Below are 27735 nucleotides of genomic sequence, written 5' to 3'. Positions count from 1 at the left end.
TCCAGGTGGGACCCGCCCTGGGGGGGGGTGGCGTCCCCTTCAGTGGCTTCTGTCCCACCTGTCCAGGGGCCCCAAACCCCTCCCTGAGACACACCTGCGTCATCTATCATTCATTCATTCATTTCTTCATTCACTCACTCATGCCTGAGGAGCATGGTCCCTCCTTCCCATGGAGTCTGGCAGGGAGGCAGACTTTACATTAATAAACATGACACAGTTATTTAATCATCATGGTGACGAGTGCTACAAGTGGGGGACGAAGGATGGAGCCACGGAAGCATCTAACAGGTACACCAAAGAGGGCATGAGTGAGCCACGGTTTGGAGGACAGAGGGGTAGAAGGCTCACCAGGGAAGGAGGGATAGGGGTGGGCAGAGGGAAACATTCAAAGCTGCCTTGTCAAGCCTTCTCTCTAACCTGCCCTGGTGCATGCCTGCATGCTCAGTCACTCAGTCGTGTCCAGCTCTTTGCAACTCCATGGACTGTAGCCCGCCAGGCTCCTCTGTCCATGGGATTTCCCAGGCAAGAATACTGGAGGGGATTGCCATTTCCTTCTCCAAGGGATCTTCCCGACCCAGGGATCGGACCCAGGGATTGAAGTCAAGACTCTTACATTGACAGGTGGGTTCATTATCACTGAGCTGGGAAGTGATATCACTGGGAAAACCAAACCCACCTTGGAGTCAATCCCAAATAAACACACAGCCCTCCCTCCCCACTCCCAAGCCGGGAGCTTTCTGCCTCCCCAGGTTTGCACATCCAGCATCAGAATCAGGATGTGCACAAGGTAACCTCAGTAAATCTTCTCTCCTGGTTCACTCATTCGTTCTGTGTGCCGGGCCCTGTTCTGGGCCCTGGGGGACTTGGCAGTGAGCTGGACACATCAGAGAACGCCCTACATTCAGGAAGCTGGCAGGAGGAAAACAGAGGCTGGACCAGGGTGTTCAGCGTGGCCAAAAAGCCCTGGTAGCCATGGGATGTCTGACCCAGTCTCGGGCTGGGTTTGGGGGTCTGAACTGACCTCTCTTGCACCTTCCCTTGGGCTTCCCAGGCAGTGCTAGTGGTAAAGAACTCACCTGCCAATGCAGGAGACATAAGAGACACAGGTTCCATCCCTGGGTCTGGAAGATGCCCTGGAGGAGGGCATGGCAACCCACTCCAGTATTCTTGCCTGGAGAATCCCATGGACAGAGGAGCCTGGTGGGCTACAGTCCATGGGGTCGCAAAGAGTAGGACACACTTGAGCGACTTAGCAGGCATACATCTTCCCTTAGCTGTCATATACCCCCTCCTCCCACCCCTGCATCCATGCGGTCAATAATAAGACCTACTAGGTGCCAGGCACAGGGGCTCCTGTAGGTATTTGGTCACTGAATAAAGGAAGGAACCCCAAGCAGTACGGAATCTCCAGGACCTCCAAGCTGAGGGGGCGCCCCAGGCAGAGCTGGGTGGCAGGTCACTGTAGGAAGCACCACCTCGGCCCCTAGGTGTGGCAATAACCTGGGCCTCTGGCATGGTCTGTGACGAAGGGCACAGGGGGCCAGAAGCCAGGCGCGGGGCCGCCCACCTGCACATAGAGCTCTCTCAGCTCCCTCTGAAACACCGCTGGGTCCGACGTGAGGGTCACCGGGCCAATATCTGTAGGGAAGAGAGGACCAGGTGGGCTTGACCCCCAGACGCACAACCTCCGTGGGCTGGGCAGCAACCGAGAGGAGCCGAGGCCTGGGCCTCAGAGTCCCCCACAAAGTGGGGAGGGGTGAGGGAGCAGCTGCCAGGATCAGATCTGGAAGAAAATATTTGCAAATGAAGCAACTGACAAGGGCTTCATCTCTGAAACATACAAATAGTTCATGCAGCTTAACATCAAAAAAGCAAACAACCCAATCAAAAAGTAGGCAGAAGACCTAAACAGATGTTTCTCCAAAGAAGATGTCAGGATGGCTAAGAGGCTCAACAGGAAAAGATGCTCAACATCACTAATTATTAGAGAAATGCAAGTCAAAATGACAATGAGGTATCACCTCACATTGGTCAGACTGGCCATCAACAAAAAATCTACAGACAACAAATGCTGGAGGGGGTGTGAAGAAAAGGGAACCCTTCTACACTGTTGGTGGGAGTGCAAAGTGATACAGCCACTATGGAGAACAGTCTGGAGGCTCCTAAAAAACTAAAAGTAGAACTAACATACGACCCAGCAATCCCACTCGTGGGCAAACCCCTGGAAAAAACTTTAATTCCAAAAGATACATGCACCCCAGTGTTTACTGCAACACTATTTACAGTAGCCAGGACATGGAAACAAGCTAAACATCCATCAACAGAGGAATGGATAGAGAAGATATGGTACATATATATAATGGAATATTAGCCATAAAAAGAAATGAAATTGTGCCATTTGCAGAGACAGATTCCCTGGTGGATCAGCAGTAAAGAATCTTCCTGTAATGCTGGAGACAGGGGAGACTTGGGTTCCGTCCCTGGGTTGGGAAAATCCCTGGAAGAAGGAAATGGCAACGCACTCCAGTATTCTTGCCAGGAGAACCACATGGACAGAGGAGCCTGGTGGGCTACGGTACATAGGGTCACAAAGAGTCGGACACAACTGAAGTGACTTAGCATTCACACAGGCAGAAACTAACACAATATTTTAAAACAACTATACTCTGATTTAAAAAAATTTTTTTTAAAGAATTGTACTCAAATATTCATAGCAGCTGTATTCACAATAGCCCAGCACTGGAGACAAGCCAGCTGTCCGTCAACTGGTGAATGAATAAACAAAGTGCGGTACATTCATGTAATCAAATACCACTCAGCCAGAAAACAGAACAAGTTACCATTACAGGCAACCAGATGGATGAATCTCACAGATACAGTCCTGCACAAAAGAAGACAGTCAAAGAAGAGTGTCTACTATATGTTTCCATTTACAGAAAGCTCTGGAACTGGCAGAATTAATCAAAGCTGAAATAAATCAGATCAGGGGTTGTCTAGGGAAGAGGGAGATCAAAAGAACTACCTGGGAAGGCAGGAGTGTTCCATATTGTGATGGGAATGTGGGTTCCCTGGGTGTATCCAGTTGTCAAAAGTGTAAAGCAAAGATTTTCAGTATTTCAATGTTTGTAAATTTTACCTCATAAAAAAAAGAACCATAAAAAAATGATCATCATTGAGTGGTAGAGTGGAGTAGGGAAGGAGGTGTAGAGGAAACAAGAATGACAGGTTTTGCAGGGTATTTGGTGATGCTGGGGGATGCGGATATATCCATGTGTGCATGTTCCCTTGTGTCAGACTCTTCCTGAAGCCATGGACTGTAGCCCTCCAGGCTCCTCTGTCCATGGAATTATCCAGGCAAGAACACTAGAATGGGTTGCCATTTCCCTTTCCAGGGGATCTTCCCAACCCAGAGATCGAACCCATGTCTCCTCTGTCTCCTGCACTGAAGGCGGGTTCTTTACCGCTGAGCCACATGAGATACAGGGATCCATTACACTATTCTGCTTACTTTGTATATACTGGACATTTTCCCTAATAAAAAAGTCTTTTATTAAAGAGAAGTCACTGAAGGCCACAGCTAACTAAAGACAAGACGACCAGTGCACAGAGAACTGAGACAGAATTCCAACTCACCATGTGGACATGTGCACAGTGGGGGTTTTGCAAGGTGATGTGGACATCCCATTTCTTTAGGAAATAGGTCATCTGAGTTCTTGGTTAATTCTAGTCACGGGCTATTTTTAGTTCAAGAATTCTAAATTCCAATCACTCTCTAAAAAATATTCCTGTACTTGGCAACTCGTCCACCAACCTTAGTTCTTAGAAAATTAAGCACATGGAATCATCCAGCATTCATCCACAATTATCAAGGAAGAGTCTGGACACCAGCTTTTCTTCTGCAACCACAAGTCTGGGCTCTGTATCTGGGAGTCTGTTTCTGTTTCATAGATATATGTTCATTTGTGTTGTATTTGAGATTCCACATATAAGTGATTTCACATGGTATTTGTCTGACTTTCTTCACTTAGTATGGTTATCTCTTAGGTTTATCCATGTTGCTACAAATGACATGACTTCATTCTTTTTATGGTTGAGTAAATATATCTATATTTTTTATTTGGCTGAATATTTATATATATTTATACCACACTTCTACCCAGTGGCCCCTGCCTCTCTGCTATATATTTACTCACCATGTCCAACGCCGCCTCCTGCACCTGCTCTGGCCTTTACCAAGTGTCTCCACCGCCTCCCTCCTTCTGAACTCTGCAGTGACTAATTCAGCCAAAACCTTTGGCCTTTGACCTCAGACAGGCTTCCCTGCTAGTTCAGTTGGTAAAGAATCGCCTGCAATGCAGGAGACCCCGGTTCAATTCCTGGGTTGGGAAGATCCCCTGGAGAAGGTATAAGCTACCCACTCCAGTATTCTTAGGCTTCCCTTGTTGCTCAGCTGGTAAAGAATTTGCCTGCAATTTGGGAGACCTGGGTTCGATCCCTGGGTTGGAAAGATTTCCCTGGAGAAGGGAAAGACTACCCACTCCAGTGTTCTGGGCCTGGAGAATTCCATGGACTGTATAGCCCATGGCGTCGCAAAGAGTCAGACATGACTGAGTAACTTTCACTTGACCTCAGACAGATCTGATTGGAATTTTGGCTCCACCCTTCTCCTGCCATAGGCCTTCTCAGAGCTTACTACACGGCTCCAAACCTCAGTTTCCCCATCTGTAAAACGAGGCGTTATCTCCTCGCCGAGAACGATCATTGTGAGAATCCAGTGAAGCCAGGCAGGGAAGCACCATGCTTGGCTCAGAACCAAAACCTCAGCAACTGGGAGATGGCCCTGATGAGCTGAACACGCGATTCTTTGATCTTCCCCCTCTTTTCTTTTTTTTAAATTTTATTGATGTATGGTTGATTTACAATGTTGTGTTAATTTCTGCTGAGCAGCAAAGTGATTCAGTTATACATATGTGCTCTTTTTCATGTTCTTTTCCATTATGGTTTATCACGTACTTCATGCGCTTAGTCACTCAGCCGTGTCTGACTCTTTGCAACCCCATCGACTACAGCCCGCCAGGCTCCTCTGTCCATGGGGATTCTCCAGGCAAGCACACTGAAGTGGTTGCCATGCCCTCTTCCAGGGGATCTTCCCAACCCGGGGTTTATCATAGGATATTAAATATAGCCACCTATGCTACACAGTAGGACCTTGTTGCTTATCCAGGGATCTCCCTGGTGGCTCAGATGGTAACGAATCTGCCTGCAATGCAGGAGATCCAGCTACAATCCCTGGGTTGGGAAGATCTCCTGGAGAAGGCAATGGCCATCCACTCCAGTATTCTTGCCTGGAGAATCCCATGGACAGAGGAGCTTAGTGGGCTACATTCCATGGGGTCATAAAGAGCTGGAAACAACTGGGAAACTAACAGTTTAACTTTCATATATTCATCTAAAATACATGACGTTAACGATACTGATATTTCTTAAGCACTTATTATGTATCAGCACATGTGCTGAGATGTTGCCTGTATATTATTAGCTCACTAAATCCTCCCTCACACCTGGCAAAGCCAACTCTTACCCACATCTTACAGAGGAGAAATGAAAGCCCAGAGAAGCTAAGTAACTTGCCCAAAGACACACAACCAGTAAGCATCAGAGCTAGAATATTAGTTTTGTCGTTGTTGTTCAATCACTAAGTCATGTCCGACTCTTTGCGATGCCATGGACTGCAGCACACCAGGCTTCCCTGTCCTTCACTATCTCTTAAAGTTTACCCAAATTCATGTTCACTGAGTCAGTGAGGCTGTCTAACCATCTCATCCTCTGTTTCCCCCTTATCCTTTAGCCTTCAATCTTTTCCAGCATCAAGGTCTTTTCCAACGAGTTGACTCTTCCCATGAGGTGGCCAAAGTATTGGAGCTTTAGCTTCAGCATCAGTCCTTCCAGTGAATATTCAGAGTTGATTTCCTTCAGGATTGACTATTAGCTTAGGCCTGTACAACTCCAGAATCTAAGCTCTTGACAACTACTTCCTAAGGAACTGTACATAGAAATTCCTGACATGCAGAAAAAGCAGGGAATTCCACTTAACCAGAAATCATTACTCTTATTTTTACACATAACTTTCAAAATGTTCATCATATTTGTAAATCTTCTACAAATGAGTACTACTTGTAGCAGAAGTTCTGTTCATATATAAATAACATACTCTTTTTAACTTGATTCCTTTCAGTGAACAACATATTGTAAGCATCTCTCCAGAAGGTCAAATACTCTGTTCAAAATCATTTTTAATGGCTACAAACTATTTCCTTTGGATAAGACTTGCCCATGTTGTTATGTTTCCAATTTTCATAATGAACAACATTATTAAGAACATCTTTATCTTCATCACATTTAAGCACTAGTTCCATCATTTCCTTGGGATATACTCCCATAAGCAGACTTGCTGGGCCAAAGGGAAGGGCATTTGTAAAGACTCTGGATGCAAATTCAGTAACCCCATCACTGTCCTCCTCATCCCCAGACATTCCTGCTTCTGATCCATCCACTGTCAACGCCAGAGGAGCTGCCTTCATGGCCAGTGTTGCTCATATCACCCCCGTTCAGGAATCATCGGCAACTGCTCCTTGCCTGGAAACCAAGAGAAGCCTCTGCAGTGCCCAGTTCTTTTTTCAAAACGTGATAGTCTTATTTTATTTGGCTGTACCAGGTCTGGGTTGCAGGACAGGATTTCAGTTGCTACATGGCTGTAGTTTCCTGAGCAGGGATCAAACCTGGGTCCCTGCATTGGGAGCACCGCATCTTAACCATTGGACTGCCAGGGAAGTCCTAGTGCCCGGTTCTGAATCTGGGAGGCCCTGCCCCCTCCATCACAATCTACCAGAGGCACTCTCTCAGGCTACCTGACAGTTCCCAAGGCTGGACCCATGTTAGGCTGATCACATTCCTTCCCATTCACAGCAAGGTGAGAAAGATGGCTATCATAAATGTGCTCCTGTTGGAAGGACAGCCCTTTCTGCTGCAGTCCATCTGTTTCCTTCTTGGGGAGCTAAGGGTCGTTCTTTCTTCCATGGAAGGATCAGTTCAGTTCAGCTGCTCAGGCGTGTCTGATTCTTTGCAGCCCCGTGGACTGTAGCACACCAGGCTTCCCTGTCCATCACCAACTCCGGAGCACGCTCAAACTCATGTCCACAGAGTCAGTGATGCCATTCAACCATCTTATCCTCTGTCGTCCCCTTCTCCTCCTGCCTTCAATCTTTCCCAGCATCGGGGTCTTTTCCAGTGAGTCAGTCCCTCACACCAGGTGGCCAAAGTATTGAAGTTTCTTGGAAGGATAACAGTAGTCAAAGGGAGTTGATCCTCTCCATGGTTCTACTTGTCAAGTTAAAATGTAGGTCACCAGCTTCCTCTGGGATTTCCCCTCATTTTTCTTTTTTTTCAGGTTTTTTTTTTTAAACAACTTTGCTGGGTGGAGAAAACCAAAATGGGCAGCCCTGTAGTGGAAGATGGGGAGAATGCCAGACCTACAGTCTAAAGTCTGACTTTCCATCATCAAAGCTGTTCTAAGATATTCTGTACTGAGAAGAAAGAAGATTCTTTGGGGATTTGCCCAATCCCAACTCCCCCACACCCCTCAGCAACGTTCCCCAACAGAAACCACCTCATGTAACCTCTGGGTGTCTCAGCCAGGGATCGTATGGCAAACACAAGACACAGGAAATTTCAGGAGCCCTGGAGGACCCCCTGGGCTGGTGATCCCTGGAAAGGACTTGACGGACTCTGTGTTAGTTTTCTGTTATTGCTGTAACAAATGACTACAAACTCAGTGTCTTGAAACACCACGCGTTCATTTCTGGAGGTCGGGAGTCCTAACAGCAAGGTGCTGGCAGGGCTGTGTTCCTTCCTGCGCCCCGAGGGGAGAATCTGTTTCCTTGCCTTCTCCAGCTTTTGGAAGCTTCCTGCATTCCCTGGCTCATGGTCTTTGCCCTCCATCTTCAAAGCCAGTAATGTCGCGTCTTAAAATAGCTTCCTCTCCTTCTGCTCCATCATCACATCTCCTTCACTTATTCCGATTCTCCTGCCTCCCTCTTAGAAGGACCCTTGTGATTACAACGGGCCCAGCCACACAACCCAGGGTCATCTCTCCATCTCGGGATTCCAAACTTGGCCACCTCTACAAGGTCCTTTTTGCCATGACAAGTAATAGATTTACAAGTTCTGTGGGTATCTGGGGGGCATTATCTGGCCTATCTCAACCACTACCATCCTGTCTCCTTCAAGAATGGGCTTGGACCCCTATGTTCACAGCAGGACTATTTACAACAGCCAAGATACAGGAACAACCTAAATGTCCACCGACAGAGGAGTGGATTTTAAAAATGTGGTATATATGTATACAGTGGAATACTACTCAGCCATAAAGAAGAATGAAATCATGCCGTCTGCAGCTACATGGACGGACACAGAGATTATCAGACTGAGTGAAATAAGTCAGAAAGAGAAAGACAAATATCACATATCACTTATATGTAGAATCTACAATACGACACAAATAAACTCATCTACGAGATGGAAACAAGACTCACAGATATAGAGAATGGACTTGTGGGAGGGGGAGGGGCTGCAGGACAGAGGGATGGATTGGAAGTTTGGGATTAGCAAATGCAAACCATTATACATAGGATGGATAAGCAACAGGTCCTACTGTATGGCACAGGGAATTATATTCAACATCCTGTGATAAACCATAATGGAAAAGAATATACAACATGTATAACTGAATCAATTTGCTGTGTAGCAGAACTTAACATCGTAAAGCAACCGTACGTCAATAAAACAGATTTTAACAAAAGGAATGGGCTTGGGGAAAAATGATTTGACTATCAACCTACGTGCCAAACATAACAACGTTGAGCATGAAGAGATCCGAAGACCCCAGCTTTAAAAAGACGGCGAAACTGAGGCCAGAGAGGGGAAAGGAGTCCTTCCAGGTCAGGTGGGAAGATCCGGCACAAGAACTGACCGACTACATCATGCCCACAGTGATCCCTTCTCTTGTTCATCATCATAGACCTCGTGCCAACCTCAGTGTCTGGCACATGGTAAGTGCTTAAGAAATACTGTCCAAATGAGTAAATGAATAATCTTTATTTACTCATAACAAATCCTGTTAGAGTATACTGTTTAAGTAGCCTCAAGTCAGGACCGAAGTTTCATTTATCTTTCTATCCTATGCCCAGCACGACGCCAGGCATATAGTCAACACTCAGCAATTACTTGCTGGATGTGAAGCCTGGCTGACCCTGGGGAGGATGTGGGGAGGCCCTCCATCACAGCATGCCACTCGCTGCCCACCACTCAGAGAAACAGATCCAAAACGAGGCAGGAAACCAAAGGTGGTTATTCAGGGCATGCCTGGGAGTTGGCCATATTAAGGGAGAGCTGGCCAGATGGACAAAAGTGTGTATCATTCCTCTTGAGGTAGGGGACAGGGCATTTTAAAAGCTTGGCCCGAAGTTCTGAACAAAGAAGGCTTTCAGGGGAGAGCACACTTGCATACATAGACACACTGATGCACAAAACTGGTCTAATTTCTTCCTTGTACTGAAGAGATAATCCCCAAAACACCTCTGGGCGCTGACTGTTACTGACCAGTCCCATCATTCCAGGAATGGACCAGGTATCAAGATGCCCAGACAGGGATGGGGACACAAAGGTCTTTCCACCTGTCCTCCTTGCTCTCCGATTGTCCTCCCGCCCACCCATCCATCTACAGTTCCAGGCAGTGAGACAGAGATGGATGCCTCCTTGTCTTTCCTTGATGCTGGTCCACGGCTTTATTTTTCATTCCTGACACTTGCCGCAATATCATCACTCACCATCCCTAAGCTTCCAGGACAGGGTGCTTTTGGCAGGGTGGTCATTTCAAGACCTGCCATTCAGCAGGACAGAGTGAGGTACCAGGACAGGGCGGGACACCTGGCATGTCTCCATGTGAGTTTGCCCTCTGAGAGGCCTTGCCTAAGCCCCTGTCCATCTCCTTCCCTCACAGGGTCCAGGCAGGGGTGGCTCTGGATAAAAAGCCCTTCCTAGCATGACTTGATGTGGATGATGGTGGTGGCGCTGCTGCTGCTGCTGGTGATGATGCTGATGATGGTGGCGATGATGTTGATGACGGTGGTGATGACGTTGATAACGCCGATGCTGATGACACTGATGATGATGTTGGTGGTGGTGGTGGTGGTCGTGGAGGTAGAAGTGAGTGATGACCCTAGCAGCAGTTTCAATGCATTGAGCACTTAGTATTTCACAGAGTTTAGCTCAGTCCTATTAACAGTTCCCTGTTAGAATTGAGGATGCCAAGACCTTGGTGAAGGTCATACAACTCGTAAGTGGTAGTTAATATCTGTACTAGTTTCCTGAAAGTGAAAGTGTTAGCTGCTCAATCGTGTCCGACTCTTTGCAACCCTGTGGACTGTAGCCCACCAGGTTCCTCCATCCATGGAATTCTCCAGGCAAGAATACTGGAGTGGGTTGCCATTCCCTTCTCCAGGGGATCTTCCCAATCCAGGGATCGAACCCAGGTCTCCTGCATTGCAGGCATATTCTTTACCATCTGAGACCCCAGGGAAGCCCCACTAGTTTCCTGGTATCACTATTAATATAATAAAATATCACAAACTTGGTGACTTTAAACAACAGAAGTGTATCCTCCCACATTCCTGGAGACTAGAAGTCCAACAACAAGGTGTCAGCAGCCCATGCTTTCTCTGAAGGCTCTCGAGGAGAATCTGCCCCATGCCGTCTTCCTCTTCACCTCTCCTGGTACCAGCAATCCTTGGTGCTCCCTGACTTGTAGACACAGCATCACTCCAGTTCTGCCTCCATCGCTGCAGGGCCGCCTCCCTGTGCCTCTTCTCTCCTTATAAGGACACCAGTCACACTGAATTAAGGGCTCACTCTATTTCTGCATGACTTCATCTTGACTAATTACATCTTCAATTACCCTGTTTCCAAAAAAGGTCACATTTTGAGGTTCTAGGAAGGACAAGAATTCTGTGAGGACCATGTTCCAGCTAGAATGATGTCCCAATCCACATAATTGGCTCCAAAGCCACCTAACTGGCTATACTGTCTCCCAGAATGATGGTGACGATGATGATAAGGACAGCTACCATTGTTCTGATATTTATTAAGCACCTGATTCTGTTCTAGGCACTTAATATTTGTTCAGGGTAAAAAAATTAGCAACCTATAGCCTCCTATTTATTATCTCTGTTTTATAGATGAGAACTTGAGGGCTAGGAAGGGAAAGCAAACTTCCCAAGATCTTACAATGAGGAAGTTGCAGAGATGGGATTCAAACCTGGGTCCATCCAATCCCAGATCCAAGCTCTCAACCACGCATGAAGCTGCAGACCCTTGACACTTGTTCCCCAGCCCCAAAGTCCTGTTACTGGAAGGGGAGGGAGGTTCGTGACTGAAGGTGGGCACTTGCCAAACAATTGGGCAGATGTGGCGTGCAGTCTTTCCGCGCAGGGCTCGCTGGCCATAGGGATGATTAAACCCATGACCTTGGCTCTCCTTGTGCTGTCCTGGAACATGCAAGCCCCAGAAGCCTGGCCCAAAACTGTCTCTCCATAGGGAAGTTTTTTCCACTCGACAAGAGGAGGGTGTGGCGCCTCTGGGACATGAGAATCACGCACGAGAAGAATTACCCAGCTCTTCACGTGGGTGATGGATAGTCCAGCCCCTCACCCACTCTGTGCGTCCCAGTGGTCAAGGCCACAGTCAGGCACCAGAGGTCCAATCTCAGAAAGACCTCAAGTCCAGGACTCTTCCCTGAGTCTAGAATAATGTCTAGAGTTTCATCTAGAATAATGTCCCAAGCCACATAATTGGCTCCAAAGCCACATAATTGACTATACTGAATCCCAGAATGATGGTGATGATGATGACAAGGACAGCTACCATTGTTTTGATATTTATTAAGCACCCGATTCTGTTTTAGGCACTTAATATACATTTGCATCGGAAAAAAAAAATCATATTTCAGCCTATAGCCTCCTATTTATTATCTGTTTTATAGGTGAGAACTCGAGGGCTTTGGAAGGTAAAGCAAACTGCCCAAGGTCTTACAATGAGGAAGCTGCAGAGATGCTTCCCACCTGCTTGAAAGCAGCGCTTAGATCCTGGGGTCACTCCGGATGTGCACATGGCCCCTCCTTCAACTGCAGGAGCCCCACGCAGGGTCCCACCATCTGCCACCACGGTGGGCAAATTGTGTCCCTTCTCCGGGTCTCAGTCCTTCCATGTTTAAAAGGCAGGGGCTGGAGAAAAGGAAGTCTGGCCTGCCAGGATTACAACAGTTCCTGAGCCCAGGAACTGAATGGCTAAACGGACTCCCTTGAAGACACCACTGAAGGCAGATGAGGCGGGGCAGGAAGCAACTGTGGTTCTGTCCAAAGAGCACAAATAGTCCCAGAACCTCAGAACCTTCCTCGGCGTCCTCCTTGGCATCCAGGAGTCTAGAATCCGTGTCCCCTGAGAGTCTCCTGGGGCCCTGATCACACGACGGATTCAGGCTCTGCCTTGAGCATCCACATCTGCCAGTCCCCCCATCTTCGGGGAGATGGGAGATGTTCAGATCTATACTCCTGCCAGCCGCACAGTCATCGTTTGTGCTGTTCCTTCTGCCCACTGTGCTGCCCTCGGTCCTATATGGACGCCCCCTGCCACCTACACCCAGGACTTCCCTGGTGGCTCAGATGGTAAAGAATCTGCCTGCAATGCAGGAGACCCAGGTTTGACCTCTGGGTCGGGAAGATCCCCTGGAGAAGGGAATGACAATCCACTTCAGTATTCTTGCCTAGGAAATCCCGTGGACAGAGGAGCCTGGCGGGCGATAGTCCTTGGGGTCACAAAGAGCCAGACACGACTTAGCAACTAAACCACCACCGTCGCCCCCACACCCAGCCCTTCCCCATCTCAACTCAAGGGTCACTCCTGTCTCCCCACCTCTCAGAGCAGCCCAGGACTCTCTGTTACAGGGACAGAGAGTTAATGGACTTGGGCCCTTCTCTGGGGGCCTGGAGGGACCCACTGAAGGTGCCACAGCACAAGCTGGCATCCTGCCAGGCACATCCTCCCCAGGCAATCCCCTGGGAATTGCATATGGAGCGAGTGAATAGTGAGTCTGCCAGGGATCCCTGGGGACTGGGTGGACTGAACGCACTCAGCCACCCCAGGCCTGCCGGGCAGGCAGCCTCCCCACCCTCAGACTCACCGCATCCTCATCCTCCTGCTTCTCTCAGAGGCATGCCCAGCCCGCTCCTCTCCCCACACCCCTGCCTTGCACTGTCATGCTGGAAAGCCCCGGCAGGGACGCTGCACTCTGATCAGGTGCCCTCGGTGACAGGGACAAGCCTGTCCGAGGAGAGACGCACGGGGGGGCAGGTCAAAGGGCTAGATTTTCTGCTCAGAGCAAAGACTGATTTATCTATTTCATGATGAGAAGTTTGTTAATGCACTGTCACTCCAGGGTGACAGTATATACAGGTACACATACACACACACATATACACAAACATATTAGAGCATGCAGCAAGAATCCAAGTCACCCCACCTCATGGGCGATTCTGCCTGCTGAACACATTCACTTTGCCTGCCTGCATCCTGGCTCCTGCCCTGGTGGCTCAGCGCCAAAGAATCCACCTGCCAATGCAGGAGACACAGGTTCAATCCCTGGGTCGGGAAAGATCCCCTGGAGAAAGAATTGGCAACCCACTTCAGTATTCTTGCCTGGGAAATCCCATGGAGAGAGAGGAGTCTGGTGGGCTATAGTCCATGGGGTTGCAAAAGAGTCAGACATGACTGAGTGACAAAACAACGACAAGAATCCTGGCTGCTGACCAGCTAAAACCACCTCGTCCCTGTGGAAGGCTGGCAGAACACCTGGGGACCCCGAGAAGATGCTCAAACTCACCCTCAATCAGACACACGCAAATTAAACCAGGTCAACACTTCTCACCTATTGGATTAGCAAAAACAGGAAGAGTAATATCCCTGGATGCCAACAAGGTTGGGAAAAGCAGTATCACACTCTAGGTAAGAGGGCAAGATGGTACAGCACTTTTGGAGGACAGTTTGCTGATCTCTATGAAAGTTAAAAATGCTCACATGCTTTAACAATGGCAATTGCAGTCTGAGAACCTATCCAATAGCAATGCTTTTGCAAATGTGTGTGTGTGTTGTAAAGAAATTCAAAGCAACCTATTTTCCACAATATGAGAATGGCTGGATAAGTCAAGAGAAGATAAGCGAAGATCTCTCCACGTGGACACGGTGGGGGAGGAGGGCTGGGATGAACTGGGAGACTAGTACTGATGTATGTGCACCACCATGTATAAAACAGACAGCTAGTGGGGACCTCCTTAGACCTCAGAGCGAGGGGCTCAGCTTGGTGCCCTGTGCTGACCTGGAGGGGTGAGATGGGGGAGTGGGTGTGGGAGGGAGGTCTAAGAGGGAGAGGATATATGCATGTATATAGCTTATTCACTTCATTGTACAGCGGAAACTAACTCAGCATGTAAAGCAACTATACCCCAACTTTAAAATAATTAATTATTAATTAAAAAAATTAAGGTCCTTCCTGTAACACCTTCTGTAGTCATGAAAACAATGGGGTGGCTTGATATTTCCTAACATGAAGAGATACCCATGATATATTATGTGGGGCAGAAAAGCAGGCTGCAAAACAGTATGCATAATATCATCCTATTTTTATGTAATAAAAAAATGAAGTGTACATATGTATGCAAGTGAACCACACACAGAGTCTGGAAGCACGAAATTATTAAAAGCGTTTGCGTTTCTTGAGAGTAGTGTTAATAGAATATTTAACAAGCATGTGTTAAATTTGTAATTTTTTGAGGAAACAATAATTTCAGTTATTCACTGAAAGAGCTAAGCCTTGATGCCAAAATTTGACAAAGAGCACAAAGAAAGAATATCACTTACTGATCACACATATTGAAATGAGTGGAGAAGTCCCAAACAAGACACTGGCAAATAGAATCCAGCTGTATACCAAAGAATAATCCTTGCTCGGTCATGGTGAATTATTAAGCACGGAATGTGGAAATGGTTAAGAAGGAAAGAATCACAACAAGAGGTCAACAGGCGAAAGATCTCACAAACATCTCAGCAAAGCCAGAAAGTCACTGGCTAATACTGAGCACCCACCCTCATTTGGCTTTTTTTGTTTGTTTGTTTGTCTGATTGCAACTCAGTGCTCAGCTGTATCTGACTCTTTGCGACCCTTTGAATTGTAGCCCACCAGGCTCCTCTGTCCATGGAATTTTTCAGGTAAGAATACCAGAGTGGTTGCCATTTCCTCCTCCAGGGCATCTTCCCAACCCAGGGATCAAACCCACATGTCCTATGTCTTGTGCACTGCAGACAGATTCTTTACCCACTGCACCATTGGGGTTTATTTGTTTGGGGGGTGTTTTTTCTACCCTTGGTAAATTAATAATGAGAGTATCTTCCTCCATCTGATAAAGAAAACTTCAAATCAAGAACTAACAAGAAAGACAATACAGTAAAAACAAGACCCACTTCAGCCATCACTATTACTTAACACTATTCTGAAAGCTCTAGCTGCTAAATACTACAAAACATTCCAAATGAGTGAAAAGTTTGATTGGAAAAAAGGAAACAATATTATAATTTGGACAGGCTGTGGTTGTCAACCTAGACAACTCAAGACATTACTCCCTCAAAAAAAATTAGAACTAGTCTTTTAAAAAACCCTTTAGTAAGAAAGTTGGAAACGAAATAAATATATGAAAATAAATTGCTTTCCAACATACTAGCAATACTCATTTGCAAAAAATGTAATGAAAAAAAGTCCTTGTCAAAATAGTCATACAAAACCCCGAATATTCACAGATCTTAAAAAGAAATGGGTGGAACCTATAACGGAAAAAGACTACAAGTTTTCAATAAAGGAAATAAATATGTTAAAAAAAAAAAAAAAGGAAGAGATCTTCAACAAGGTGGAGCAGAGGTAAAGAATCCATCTGTCAGTGCAGGAGACAAGAGTCTCAGGCTTAATCCCTGGGTGGGGAAGATCCCCTGGAGAAGGAATTAGCCACCCACTCCAGCATTCTTGCCTCGGAAATCCCATGGACAGAGGAACCTGGTGGGTTGCAGTCCATGAGGTCACAAAGAGTCAGACTCGACTGAGCAACCTAACGCAGCACACACACAGCACTCCTACATGGAAAAAATTAAATTTTTTTAATGATTTTTCTTCCCCAAATCAAAATTTAACACAATTCTGAGAAAAATCACAGCAGGAAATTTTGGGGGCAAGTTGACTAAGTTTTTCTACTTTTCATCTGAAAAGAATCATGTTCAAGAATATTTTGAAAATGAAGAAGAATAAAAAGGAACATGAAGGAGGTCCCGGGCCAAGTAACTCTGGAAATGAGTTGCATCTACAAGACTAAAGGCTAAAGAATGGTACTCTTGTTAATAAAGTTGTTTTCAATGGGGTGCAAGTTAGCAAGGCTAAAACCACCATAAATTATGTCAGCCACTGAACAATTATGTCAGCGATAGTGGGTGGAGGATGAAGAGAGTCAGGTTAGTCATTGTCGGTGTGGGAGGCTATAGATAAGCAAGACTAGGAGGTTAGAGGGATCCACGTGGTAATGAAAGAGACTTGGAGGCTGCAGAATGAACTCGATCAGCTTAATCTAGATACAAACGGTAAATAGAGAAATAGTTACAGGTACACACACGAGTCACATATACAACATCTGTCTCCTGCTCTGTCAGCTAAAGATACAGAAGCAGTGACAACCAGTAGCAACAGGCACACCTTGCACTCAGAAGTGAGAGGTGTGAGTTCAGTCGTGTCCAGCTCTTTGTGACCCCATGGACTGCAGCCTGCCAGGCTCCTCTGTCCGTGGAATTCACCAGGCAAGAACACTGGAGTGGATTACCATTTTCGACTCCAGGGAATGTTCCCAACCCAGGGATCAAAACTACATCTCCTGTGTCTCCTGCGTTGGCAGGCGAATTCTTTATCACTGCGCCACCTGGGAAGCCCTCAGGTGCTGGTGTCTAATGCTGGCATCGAATACCATCTTTTAATAAGCAGAACCAGGCTTCCTTGGAGAAACTGCTAATTCTAGAACTGGGGCAGGAAATACATGAGTGGAATAGCTTGTAGAGCCAGAAAGTAAGAAAGTGCTTTAAAAAATAGCTCACAACAGTAAGTGTAAGTCAAAGGTACACAGAGGCCAAATGAAAGTGCTTCCAATGATTAAAGTTGGAAAAACTTGAGCAACAAAATAAATCCAGCAGTACTGGATTACAACCCAAAGAATAAAACAATGTGTCCATACTGATACATACCAATGATTGCATAAACAAATAAATGGAGAGGAGTCAACTCTCTCATGCAGAAGATTTCCAAACAATTTTTGTAAATACTCCATATTCACAGAGATGGATCACAACTCCCTACTTCTTAAGTGTGGGCTGCATGTAGTGACTTTCTTCCAAAGATGATAGAACAGAAAGGGAGAAAGAAAAGAGTAAGCTTCCATGAAGATGCCTGACAACCTTGGCCAGGTGATCAAGGTTAGCGTCAATAGTGATAAGTCACACTGATAGCATGTGCCCTTGACATGACATGATGAGAACATATCATATCTGGTTCCTCTGTGATCTTCCTCCCATTACCCAGTCTAACTGGAGAAAGACACTTGGCAAATTACAATGGAGGGACAAAACATCTGAGCAATACGCATTGAAACTGTCAAGGTCATCAAAAACAAAGGTTGAAAAACCATCACAACCCAAAGAAGCCTAAGGGACATGGCAGGTACATGTAACACAGGATCCTGGATGAGATCCTGAAACAGACTCTAGGGGAAATTTGAGGGAATCCAAATAACGAATGGACTTTAGTTAATAATACTATTTCAATATTGGGTTGTTCAGTTCAGTCACTCAGTCGTGTCCAACTCTTTGCAACCCCATGGACTGCAGCACGCCAGGCCTCCCTGTCCATCACCAACTCCTGGAGGTTACTCAAACTCATGTCCATTGAATCAGTGATGCCATTCAACCATCTCATCCTGTCATCCCCTTCTCCTCCCACCTTCAATTTTTCCCAGCATCAGTTGAGATAAATGCACCATCATAATGGAAGATGGTAATAATAGAGACAACTGGATGTTGGGTATGTGGGAACTGCTGTACTATCTCTGCAATAATTCTGTAAATTTAAAACTGTTCTAAAATTAAAAGTTCATTAAAAATTTTAAATTGTTGGGACTTCCCTGGTGGTCTACTGGTTAAGACTCTGCACTTCCACTGCAGGGGTCACTGGTTTCATCCCCGGCCAGAGAACTAAGATCCTTCTGCACACTGGGGCAAAAAAGATAAAAATTAAAGTGGTCAGCTGTGAATGGATAAAGATGATACAGCATACATACACAATGGAAAATTATTTGACCATAAGAAAGAAAGAAATCCTGCTGTTTGGGACAACTTGGATGGACCTTGAGGGCATTATGCTGAGTGAAATAAGTCAGAGAGAGACAAATACTGTATGATCTCACTTATATATAGAATCTAAAAAAAAAAAAAAACCACCAAAATTCATAGAAACAGAGTAAAGTGGTGGTTTCTAGGAGTCAGGAAGTGGGAGAAAGGAGATGTTAGTCAAAGGGTACAAACTTCCAGTTATGAGATGAACAAGTTCTGGGAATTGAATGTAGAACATAGTAATTATCACTAATAATACCGTATTATGTACTCGAATATTGCCAAGAAAGTAGATCACAAATGTTCTCACCACAAAAAAAAATGGTAATTATGTGACAAGATGGAAGCATTAGCCAATGCTGTGGTGGTAATCATTTTGCAATATATAAATGTATCAAATCAATACACTGGACATTTTATTCATTTATTTATTTTACACTGGACATTTTAAACTAACACAATATTACATGTCAATTGTATTTCAATAAGGCTGGGGGTAATTTTTTTTTAAGAATAGGAGGAAGGATTTGCTCCATTATAAACCCAAATAATGAATGCAGTGTGCCCCTGGCACAAGAACTGTCATACAATAGGACAGAATGGAAAGATAAATTAATTGATATAAAGTAATTTTGGACAAAGACAGGATCCAAATGAATGAAAAAGAAAGGAATATCTGATAAAATGTACCCTAACCATTAATTATCCTGTTCTAGAAGAATCACATCAAGTTATTTTTAATATCATATGCTGATTTTTTTTTAATCCCGGGTTTTAAAAGTGAATATAAAAAGAAAAAAAGAGAACAAATGAAAAAACCTAGAACATTTACCTGATTTTGTGATAAGAAAACAACATATTTTTCTAAGAACGAAAGTGAAGAAATTTACAAAGGGAAAAAGTCACTAGATTTGCTACATAAACATTTAAAACTTCAGAACATTAAGAACCACAAATATTAAAAGGCAAACAATCAGGGAAAACGCTACAACATACAAAATCATACAACAAAAAACAATAATATCATCAATATAAAGTCCTCATACTGACTGATAAGAAAGCCACTAAAAATCTCACATGGAAAAATGAGTAAAGGAACTGACAATTTATGAAAGAAGAAATTCACACACACACAAAAATCTAGTGAACACTTGAGGACTTACTGAAACTCACTAGCAATTAAAATCAGTAGAGATCATTTTCCATCTTTTGAATTAGGGGGGGAAATATTATTATCCTAATCCCTAGGACTGGGGGCTTCCCAGGTGGTACTAGTGGTAAAGAATCTGCTTGCCATTGTAGGAAATGCAAGAGACTTGGGTTCAATCCCTGGGTTGGGAAGATCCCTTGGAGTGGGAAATGGCAACCCACTCTAGTGTTCTTGCCTAGAAAATGTAATGAACAGAGGAGCCTGGCGGGCTACAGGAGCCATGCGGCCAAAAAGAGTCAGATGCGACTGAACACACAAAAAAGCAAAAACACAATGCCCCTTTCCAGTTCATCAGCTGTTCGGGCTTCCCCAGCGGCTCAGCAGTAAAGAGTCTGCTTGCCAGTGCTGGAGACAGGGGTTTGATCCCTGGGTCAGGAAGATCCCCTGGAGAAGGAAATGGCAGCCCACTCCAATATTCTTGCCTGGGAAATCCCATGGACAGAGGAGCCTGGCAGGTTACAGTCCGTGGGGTTGCAAAGAGTCAGGCAAGACTATGGATCTGAGCGCACGTACACAGCACACTGGCGCTGAGGGCAGCTGCTCGGAAACGGTCCCCCCGGATGCTTCTGGTAGAAGTTTAACTTCCAAGATATTTTGGAAAACAATTTGAAGAGTTGCCCCCCCACTCAGTGTGTTTATATAATGACCTAGGAATTCTGCTTCCAAAACTTTAATCCAACGAAAAAACCAATCAAAGATGCAGACAAAGATTTACACACCAGAGTGCTTTTTGCGACATTTTAATAGAGAAAAACTGAAAACAACCTAAATTTCAGCCAAAATAAAACCATTAGCAAAATTCTAACTCTGCCATTTGGGAACATACCATTTTTTTTTTCCCATTAAAAAACATTTCCAAAGCACAAGTTCTGGTTTATCTTGAAGCATGTGCCACCCAGAACCACTTGAAACTTGCAAAGTGTGGTCTCTGGAGTTTAATGTAGGGGTTTCCTTTAGGAAGATGCTCCTAGTACACAGCCCTGGGGGACCTGAGTGAGTGAGTGAAAGTCGCTCAGTCACTTCTGACTCTTTGCAACCCTGTGGGCTGTAGCCTGTCAAGCTCCTCCGTCCATGGAATCCTCCAGGCCAGAATACTGGAGTGAGTAACCACTCCCTTCTCTAAGGGAATCTTCCCAACCCAGGGATCAAACCCAGGTCTCCTGCATTGCAGGCAGATTCTTTACCTTCTGAGCTACCACGGAAGCCCTGAACTGTCAGCTAAAACCCCAACCTCTCAGCCCTACTTCCACCAAAGGGAATTCTACTGGCCGAGTCAAAAGACACAGCCTAACCTAAACCACAGCTCCAATCCTTGCTCAGAAACACTCAATGTCTGCTCAAAGCCCATAGAAGGACATCCAGGAGTCCTCAGTTCTGCGGTCATAGTGAAATGGAGCAGGACACTAGGGTCCTTGCCCATGTCCTCTGCCTGCCTTTTGTCTGTGGAAAAACTTTAGTCAAAGAATAAGTATAATCAGAGAAGTGTGAATATGCAGAAATAAGGGGAAACAGTCAAAGGAGACCAAATAATAATAATGTGCTCATTAAGCACATTCAAAGATCTTTGGTTTCTTCTCAAGGTCTATAGATAATATTCTGAGCCATATCCTGTGAGCTGTCTTGCAGATACTGAAACCCCACCAGGTGGAGAAATTAACTACACGATGACAAAACTATAGCCATGACCCAAGCTGCCCCAATTCTGAGAATGTGCCTCAAAGAAATGCAAACAGACCGACCCTGGAACTAAAGGTTCAGTTCAGTTCAATTCAGTCGCTCAGTCATGTCCGACTCTTTGCCACCCCATGAATCACAGCACACCAGGCCTCCCTGTCCATCACCAACTCCCGGAGTTTACTCAAACTCATGTCCATCAAGTCACTGATGCCATCCAGCCGTCTCATCCTCTGTCATCCCGTTCTCCTCCTGCCCCCAATCCCTCCCAGCATCAGGGTCTTTTCCAATGAGTCAACTTTTTGCATAAGGTGGCCAAAATATTGGAGTTTCAGCTTCAGCGTCATTCCTTCCAATGAACACCCAGGACTGATCTCCTTTAGGATGGACCGGTTGGATCTCCTTGCAATGCAAGGGACTCTTAAGAGTCTTCTCCAACACCACAGTTCAAAAGCTTCAATTCTTCGGCGCTCAGCTTTCTTCACAGTCCAACTCTCACATCTATACATGACCACTGGAAAAACCATAGCCTTGACTAGACGGACCTTTGTTGGCAAAGTAATGTCTCTGCTTTTTAATATGCTGTCTAGGATGAAAGTGAAAGAGGAGAGTGAAAAAGTTGGCTTAAAGCTCAACATTCAGAAAACTAAGATCATGGCATCTGGTCCCATCACTTCATGGGAAATAGATGGGGAAACAGTGGAAACAGTGTCAGACTTTATTTTTTTGGGCTCCAAAATCACTGCAGATGGAACTGAAGGTTAACCTCACCCAAAACAACCAAGATGATGCTGGTCAGACCACCGATGATCAGTTTCAAGATGACTGTCAGAGCTGACTGTGCTATTTCTGCATCTAGCCCCCTCCCTCCATCTACAAAAGCTCCTCCCCAGTGACTGTCAGTGGTGGTGGTTGGGGGAGGAGGGGTGTCGGCCTTTGAATGATGTCCACCCTCCCCCGTCCAGTTGCTGGCATCCGAAATAAAGCAAACTTTCCTTTCCACCAACCCAGCCTGTTTACTGGCTTTTGAGCAGCAAGCAGCCAGACCCTACCTTTCACTAACAACAGCCTGAACCAACCTCACCTCTCCTGGCTGCCCCATCTCACCCCTCCTGCACCCAGGCTCCACATCCACAGACACATGCCCCAACGTGTCAACCACTACTCAGCGAGCTCCATGTGTTTAGGAAGACCTCCGTCCCTCTGTATCCCTGGCACCTAGCATCCACCAGCAGGTGGTCAAAAGCTGATCAATTTCCCTTCAACTTCCTCAGGTCCTGCTCCAATGCTGCTTCCTCAGAGAGCCTTGTTGAGTCCCTTCCCACACTAACCAAGAGTCAGGAGCCGTCAGGGGGGACACCTGCTACCCTCTGCCCATGTCGCCAGCAGGCTGCCAGCTCCTTGGCATAAACCCTGCCTGCTTCACACTGAGAGCTTCACAAGACTGTGCACACAGCAAGGGCTCAATAAACACTGAGGTTCCCCCTCCAATGGACCTGGGGTGTCAGTAGGGAGCATGGTCTGGGAAGCAGAGATGGAAAAGGGGGGTGGGATTTTTTTGTTTTGCAGAAGATGGAGTGAAGGCTAGAGGGTCACACATTCGCTCAGCATCCAGAGAGGAGAGGAGAGCTTGGGGGTGGAACGAGGGCTCCAGGAAGATGATGGCCAGAGAGGGGACAGTGAGGACACTATGGATCCCAGGACACTGTATCTGCTTCCAAAAGGCTGCTCTCCAGCCCTCCAATGGAGCCGAGCATTTTAGAGACAAATATGGGTTATTGTTCAGTCGCTCAGTCATGTCCGATTCCTTGTGACCGCATGGAACTGCAGCACACCAGGCTTCCCCGTCCTTCACTAGCTCCCTGAGTCTGCTCAAACTCATGTTCACTGCATCAGTCAGAAATCATGTCGGCCTGGCAGGTGGCCTTGGGGAAGTCCCATCCATGTCCTGAGCCTCAGTCTCTTCAATTGTAAGAGTAAGGGTGGATTAGATGATTTCTAAGCGCTTTCAATGCATTATCTTTGGAAGCCCGAGAATGACCCAGGAGGGAGTGAGAAAGTTAGGGGGACAGAGGATGAGCTGTGTTTGAGCTGAAGCCTCCAGGACACAGCGCACACCCCACACCCCACAATATCACAATTCCCCTAACTTCACTCTTTCCTGACCTCAGGTGAGAGCCAAGCTTCTGCTTCTCCCAGAAATCTGTCTAGACTCCTGGCTTCTGGGCTGTGAGCTGCAGAGTCTTACAGAGCCCAAAGCTCCTGGAAGCGGAGGGACTCCACACTCAGCCTGGGGGCTGTAAAGGATTATGTCACACCCAGCCTTACCCCGCTTTTCAAAAATCTCTAATGATGTTGTGATTAATCAAGGAAAACAGGGCTTCTAACAGGGCTTCCTAGCTCATCTCACCTTGGGTGCATTTCCTCTGAACAAGAACACTTTGCAGTACAATTCTACAAAAAACTCTGCCATTTTTAGTTTAGTCTTTGGCTTTAGAAAGCTGGCCTTCTGAACAGGGAGGTGCCTAATGGAGAGACATGACAAAACGCTGTAAAATTAATCATGGGATCTGAGTGGTGGGCAGACAGGTGTTCATGTATTTTTTTTTCTCCCTATGTTGCTGTAAGTCTGAAGTTTTTCACTAAAAATGTTGAGAACAAGCAGCCCTGCCATTCACAAGGTTGGGGGTCTGAGCCCACCGATCCACAGCTGTTTTCCTTGAAACTCCTCACAGTGGGGTCTCCCAGGAGCTCTTTCCAGGGCATGGCCTTAACACCGAGATGAAAGGTGGGGGGCTGTAGGGGGCGAGGTGCTGCTTGCAGGGGAGAGAGGGTTAGGTAAGGGCCTGGCAGTGAAAACAAGCTGGGTGGAGGCCGCCTGGCCGCTGTTTTTCTCTGGAGAACAGGTGAGGGCCGATATGCAGAGTTTAGCCCCTGAATCCCACCATGGGAGCAAAGTCTAACACAAGGCAAACCCGCAAACCCAGCGGAGGCGCGCACGTGCCAGGCCCTGGACACCGAGGCCCCAGTTCAACATCTCAGCGAGCCTGGGAAGCAGTTCTCACCCTGTGATGCTCCGGGAGGCAAGTCATTTGCTGAAGTCGCGCAGCCGGGAGGTGACCGCGCGGCTTTTGAAGGCAGTGCGCCTGCCTCTCTGTCACCCGCCCGACGACGCGGGCGGGGAGGCGCGGGAGAAGGGGAGAGCAGGTTCGGGGTTGTGGGGCGGGGAGGACGGGAAGGCTGCGAGGCCTGCCCAGGTGCCGGGGCTCGAGCAGAGTGGACATGTGGAGAAGGCGCCCGTGCCGGGCCGCGGTGCCGCCGGCGAGCATTCAGTGCGCCCCGGGCGCAGAGCCGGCGGGTGAGCGCACGGCGCCAGGGCGCCAGGCCGGGGGCGCGGGGGGCGCTACCTGGGTCGTGGAAGGGCACCAGCGCGTAGTTGGCGATGACCCGGCTGCCGCGACTCAGGCTGCGCTCCAGAATGCGCGAGGCGCCGTCCAACACCTGCATCAGGTCGTCCCACATGGAGCCGGTGACGTCGAAGACGATGGCCAGGGTGGCGCCCCCCGTAGTAGGGGACAACGCCGTCCCGGGCTCGTTGACCATCGCCGCGGCGGCCGCGGAGACCGCCAGCAGCAGCCGCAGGAGCGGCGCCCGGGGCCTCATGCTGAGCGCGGCCGCGGAGCTGCGGCTGCCGCGGTGGAGGCGCGCGGGTCCTGGGGAGCGCGACTGCCCTGGTGCACCCAGCGGCCACCCGACGAGCGCTGCAGCCAGCCCCTCGCTCCGTCGCGCCGCGGCCGGTGCGCGCGGGACCTGGGTTTGCGGCGGGGTCCCCCTGCTGGGAGCCCGAGGCGGGTCCTAGAGCCCACCCCGTTCAGGGTCACGGGCCCGCCTCCTCCGCTCCCCCCACCGTGACTCAAACTTTCCCGGCCCCACTGCTCGGCCGTCCAGACCCGAGGTTAGAGGAGGACGCGGGGCGGACGGCAGAAGGGAGCTGGGGCCCGGGCCAAGGCGGCGAGGGATGGGGACGCGCGGGACCCGCTGGACACCTGCGCCTCCCGCCGACCGCGCGCCCCGCTGCGGGGGCAGGAGAAGGCGGGGACCGCGCGTCCCCTGCCCTGGAGGTCTGCCCACGGCCCTAGCTTTTGTGGCTCCCTGCACCCAACTCCCTAAAAACCCCCCGACAGACAGACACACACACACACACAAAATGCAAGTCCCTTTCTTTCCACAGGGATGGGTGCGTCCCAGTTATTGTCTATTAGGACGGTTAATGTAATCAAGGCACAGAAGTTGAGCAGCTATGACGTCGCTAAGCCTTATCACATAGTTACTATTTCCTTAGAGGCTGGCTGCAACCCTAGAGGGAGGCAATAACACAACCCATTTTACAGATGAGTAAACGGAAGCTCAGTCCTTTGCCCCCAAATCACTCAGCTCTCAAGTAGCAGAGACTCGACTGGAAGGATCATCCCCCCGCCCCCCCCCACCCCGGGTCTCTGCTGCCTCTGCTAGGCGCGATGACATTGTCCGTAGGTCACCTGATGACTCCGGGGGTGGGGCTTTCCCTCTGCCCACCGCTCTCACTGGCTCCCATGTGAGTGTTCCGGGACACAGGTGAGATGCTCGTGGTGCTATCTGGGTCCCTATGGCCATCCTTTCCCAGAAGGGGCTCCCTCCCACCACCTGGAGAGAGTTGGGACCCCAGCACCGCTAACCCCGCGCTGTGTTCTCGTGACTTCCTTCTATGCCTCTCTCCTGACTGGCCCATGAGACCTTTGAGGGCAGGAATGCATCTTGGTTCCCCAGATCAGACTCCCGCCCCCAACCCCAGTTCCCAGCCCAGTCCCTAGCTCATGGTGGGGACTCATTCAGTATTGACTGAATAAATAAAAAAGAGGGACTTCCCAGGTGGCTCAGTGGCAGAGAATCTGCCTGCCATTGCAGGAGACCTGGGTTCAATCCCTGGGTCAGAAAGATCCTCTGCAGAAGGAAACAGCCACCCACTCCAGTATTCTTGCCTGGGAAATCCCATGGACAGAGGAGCCTGGCAGGCTACAGTCCATGGGGTTGAAAAGAGTCGAACACCACTTAGCAACTAAACAACAAAATAAAGAAGAAACCGCCTCGTGGGCTCGCCTGGTTTGGAGCACCATGGGAGGCAGCCACAGTCCTCTCACTTTTCAGTCCCTCCCTCGAGAACATCACGCTCCCAGGACAGGCACAGCCAGTCCCAGGGACACAACTGAAGGTTCTGGTCTGTATGTGAGGCGTGGTGGTAGATTTCTCCAGACCCTGCCCCTCCGGAGCCCTCAACCAGAAAGAAGCACCCCCGCACCTTCTCCTCATAACATCTCCTTGCCCCCTCCATCTCAGCTCAGACCCCACCTCTGAGGTTACTTCAGCACCTTACCCTGTGACTCCAGGGCCCCCTGTCTGACCTCTTGTCCTAGCACTGCCCACCCAGCATCACCAGTGTCATCACTGGTCCTCCCATCTCCACTGTGAGCTCTGCGGCAGCAGACCCCGTACCTGCACATGCTAGGCACCCAGGGAAGGTTTGCCACCTAAATGGGTCAGCGAATATCAGAGAGGCCCAGTGTCTGGGCCCTGGCCATGGGGAGGAAAGGGACACATATCCTCAGGGACTCAGTTCTAGACTAGGACTAGACCAGGAGGATTCTGTTCAATACTAGGGCTATACCAGGAGGACTCAGTTCAATACTAGGGCTAGACCAGGAGGACTCAGTTCTAGACTAGGACCAGATCAGGAGGACTCAGTTAGAGATTAGGACCAGACCAGGAGGACTCAGTTCAATACTAGGGCTAGACCAGGAGGATTCAGTTCTAGACTAGGACCAGATCAGGAGGACTCAGTTATAGACTAGGACTAGACCAAGAGAACTCAATTCTAGACTAGGGCTAGACCAGGAGGACTCAGTTCTAGACCGGGGCTAAGCCAGGAGGACTCAGTTCTAGACCGGGGCTAGGCCAGGAAGACTCAGTTCTAGACCAGGGCTAGGCCAGGAGGACTCAGTTCTAGACTGGGGCTAGGCCAGGAGGACTCAGTTCTAGACTGGGGCTAGGCCAGGAGGACTCAGTTCTAGAATAAGCCTAGGCCAGGAGGACTTACTTCTAGACTCCTTCATAAGAAGGACTAAGTTCTGGGGAAAATGGTCTCTGGGGAGCTGCCTGTCTCATGGATGTGGTGGGAACCAAGAGTCTAGAGCCAGGTGACAACAGAACTCGCGGTCAAGCTCACAGGAGGTTGAGTCACCTGC

The 27735-nt window shown here is 47.9% G+C and overlaps 1 protein-coding gene across 1 annotated transcript in view; it reads right to left on the bottom strand.

Moving 5' to 3' along the window:
* The window catches only part of HMCN2 (hemicentin 2), a 175131-nt gene extending 150011 nt beyond the window's left edge, over window positions 1–25120 (bottom strand). The window contains exons 1-2 of the mRNA XM_070454654.1: window positions 24865–25120; window positions 1568–1638 (exon numbers count right to left, since the gene is read on the bottom strand). Of these exons, the coding sequence (XP_070310755.1) occupies window positions 1568–1638; window positions 24865–25120 (327 nt within the window). The remainder of the gene's footprint in view (window positions 1–1567; window positions 1639–24864) is intronic.
* Window positions 25121–27735: the final 2615 nt, after the last annotated feature.

Source organism: Odocoileus virginianus, chromosome 2 (genome assembly GCF_023699985.2).
Source record: "Odocoileus virginianus isolate 20LAN1187 ecotype Illinois chromosome 2, Ovbor_1.2, whole genome shotgun sequence".
Taxonomy (NCBI): domain Eukaryota; kingdom Metazoa; phylum Chordata; class Mammalia; order Artiodactyla; family Cervidae; genus Odocoileus; species Odocoileus virginianus.
This window is presented reverse-complemented; position numbering and strand designations above follow the sequence as displayed.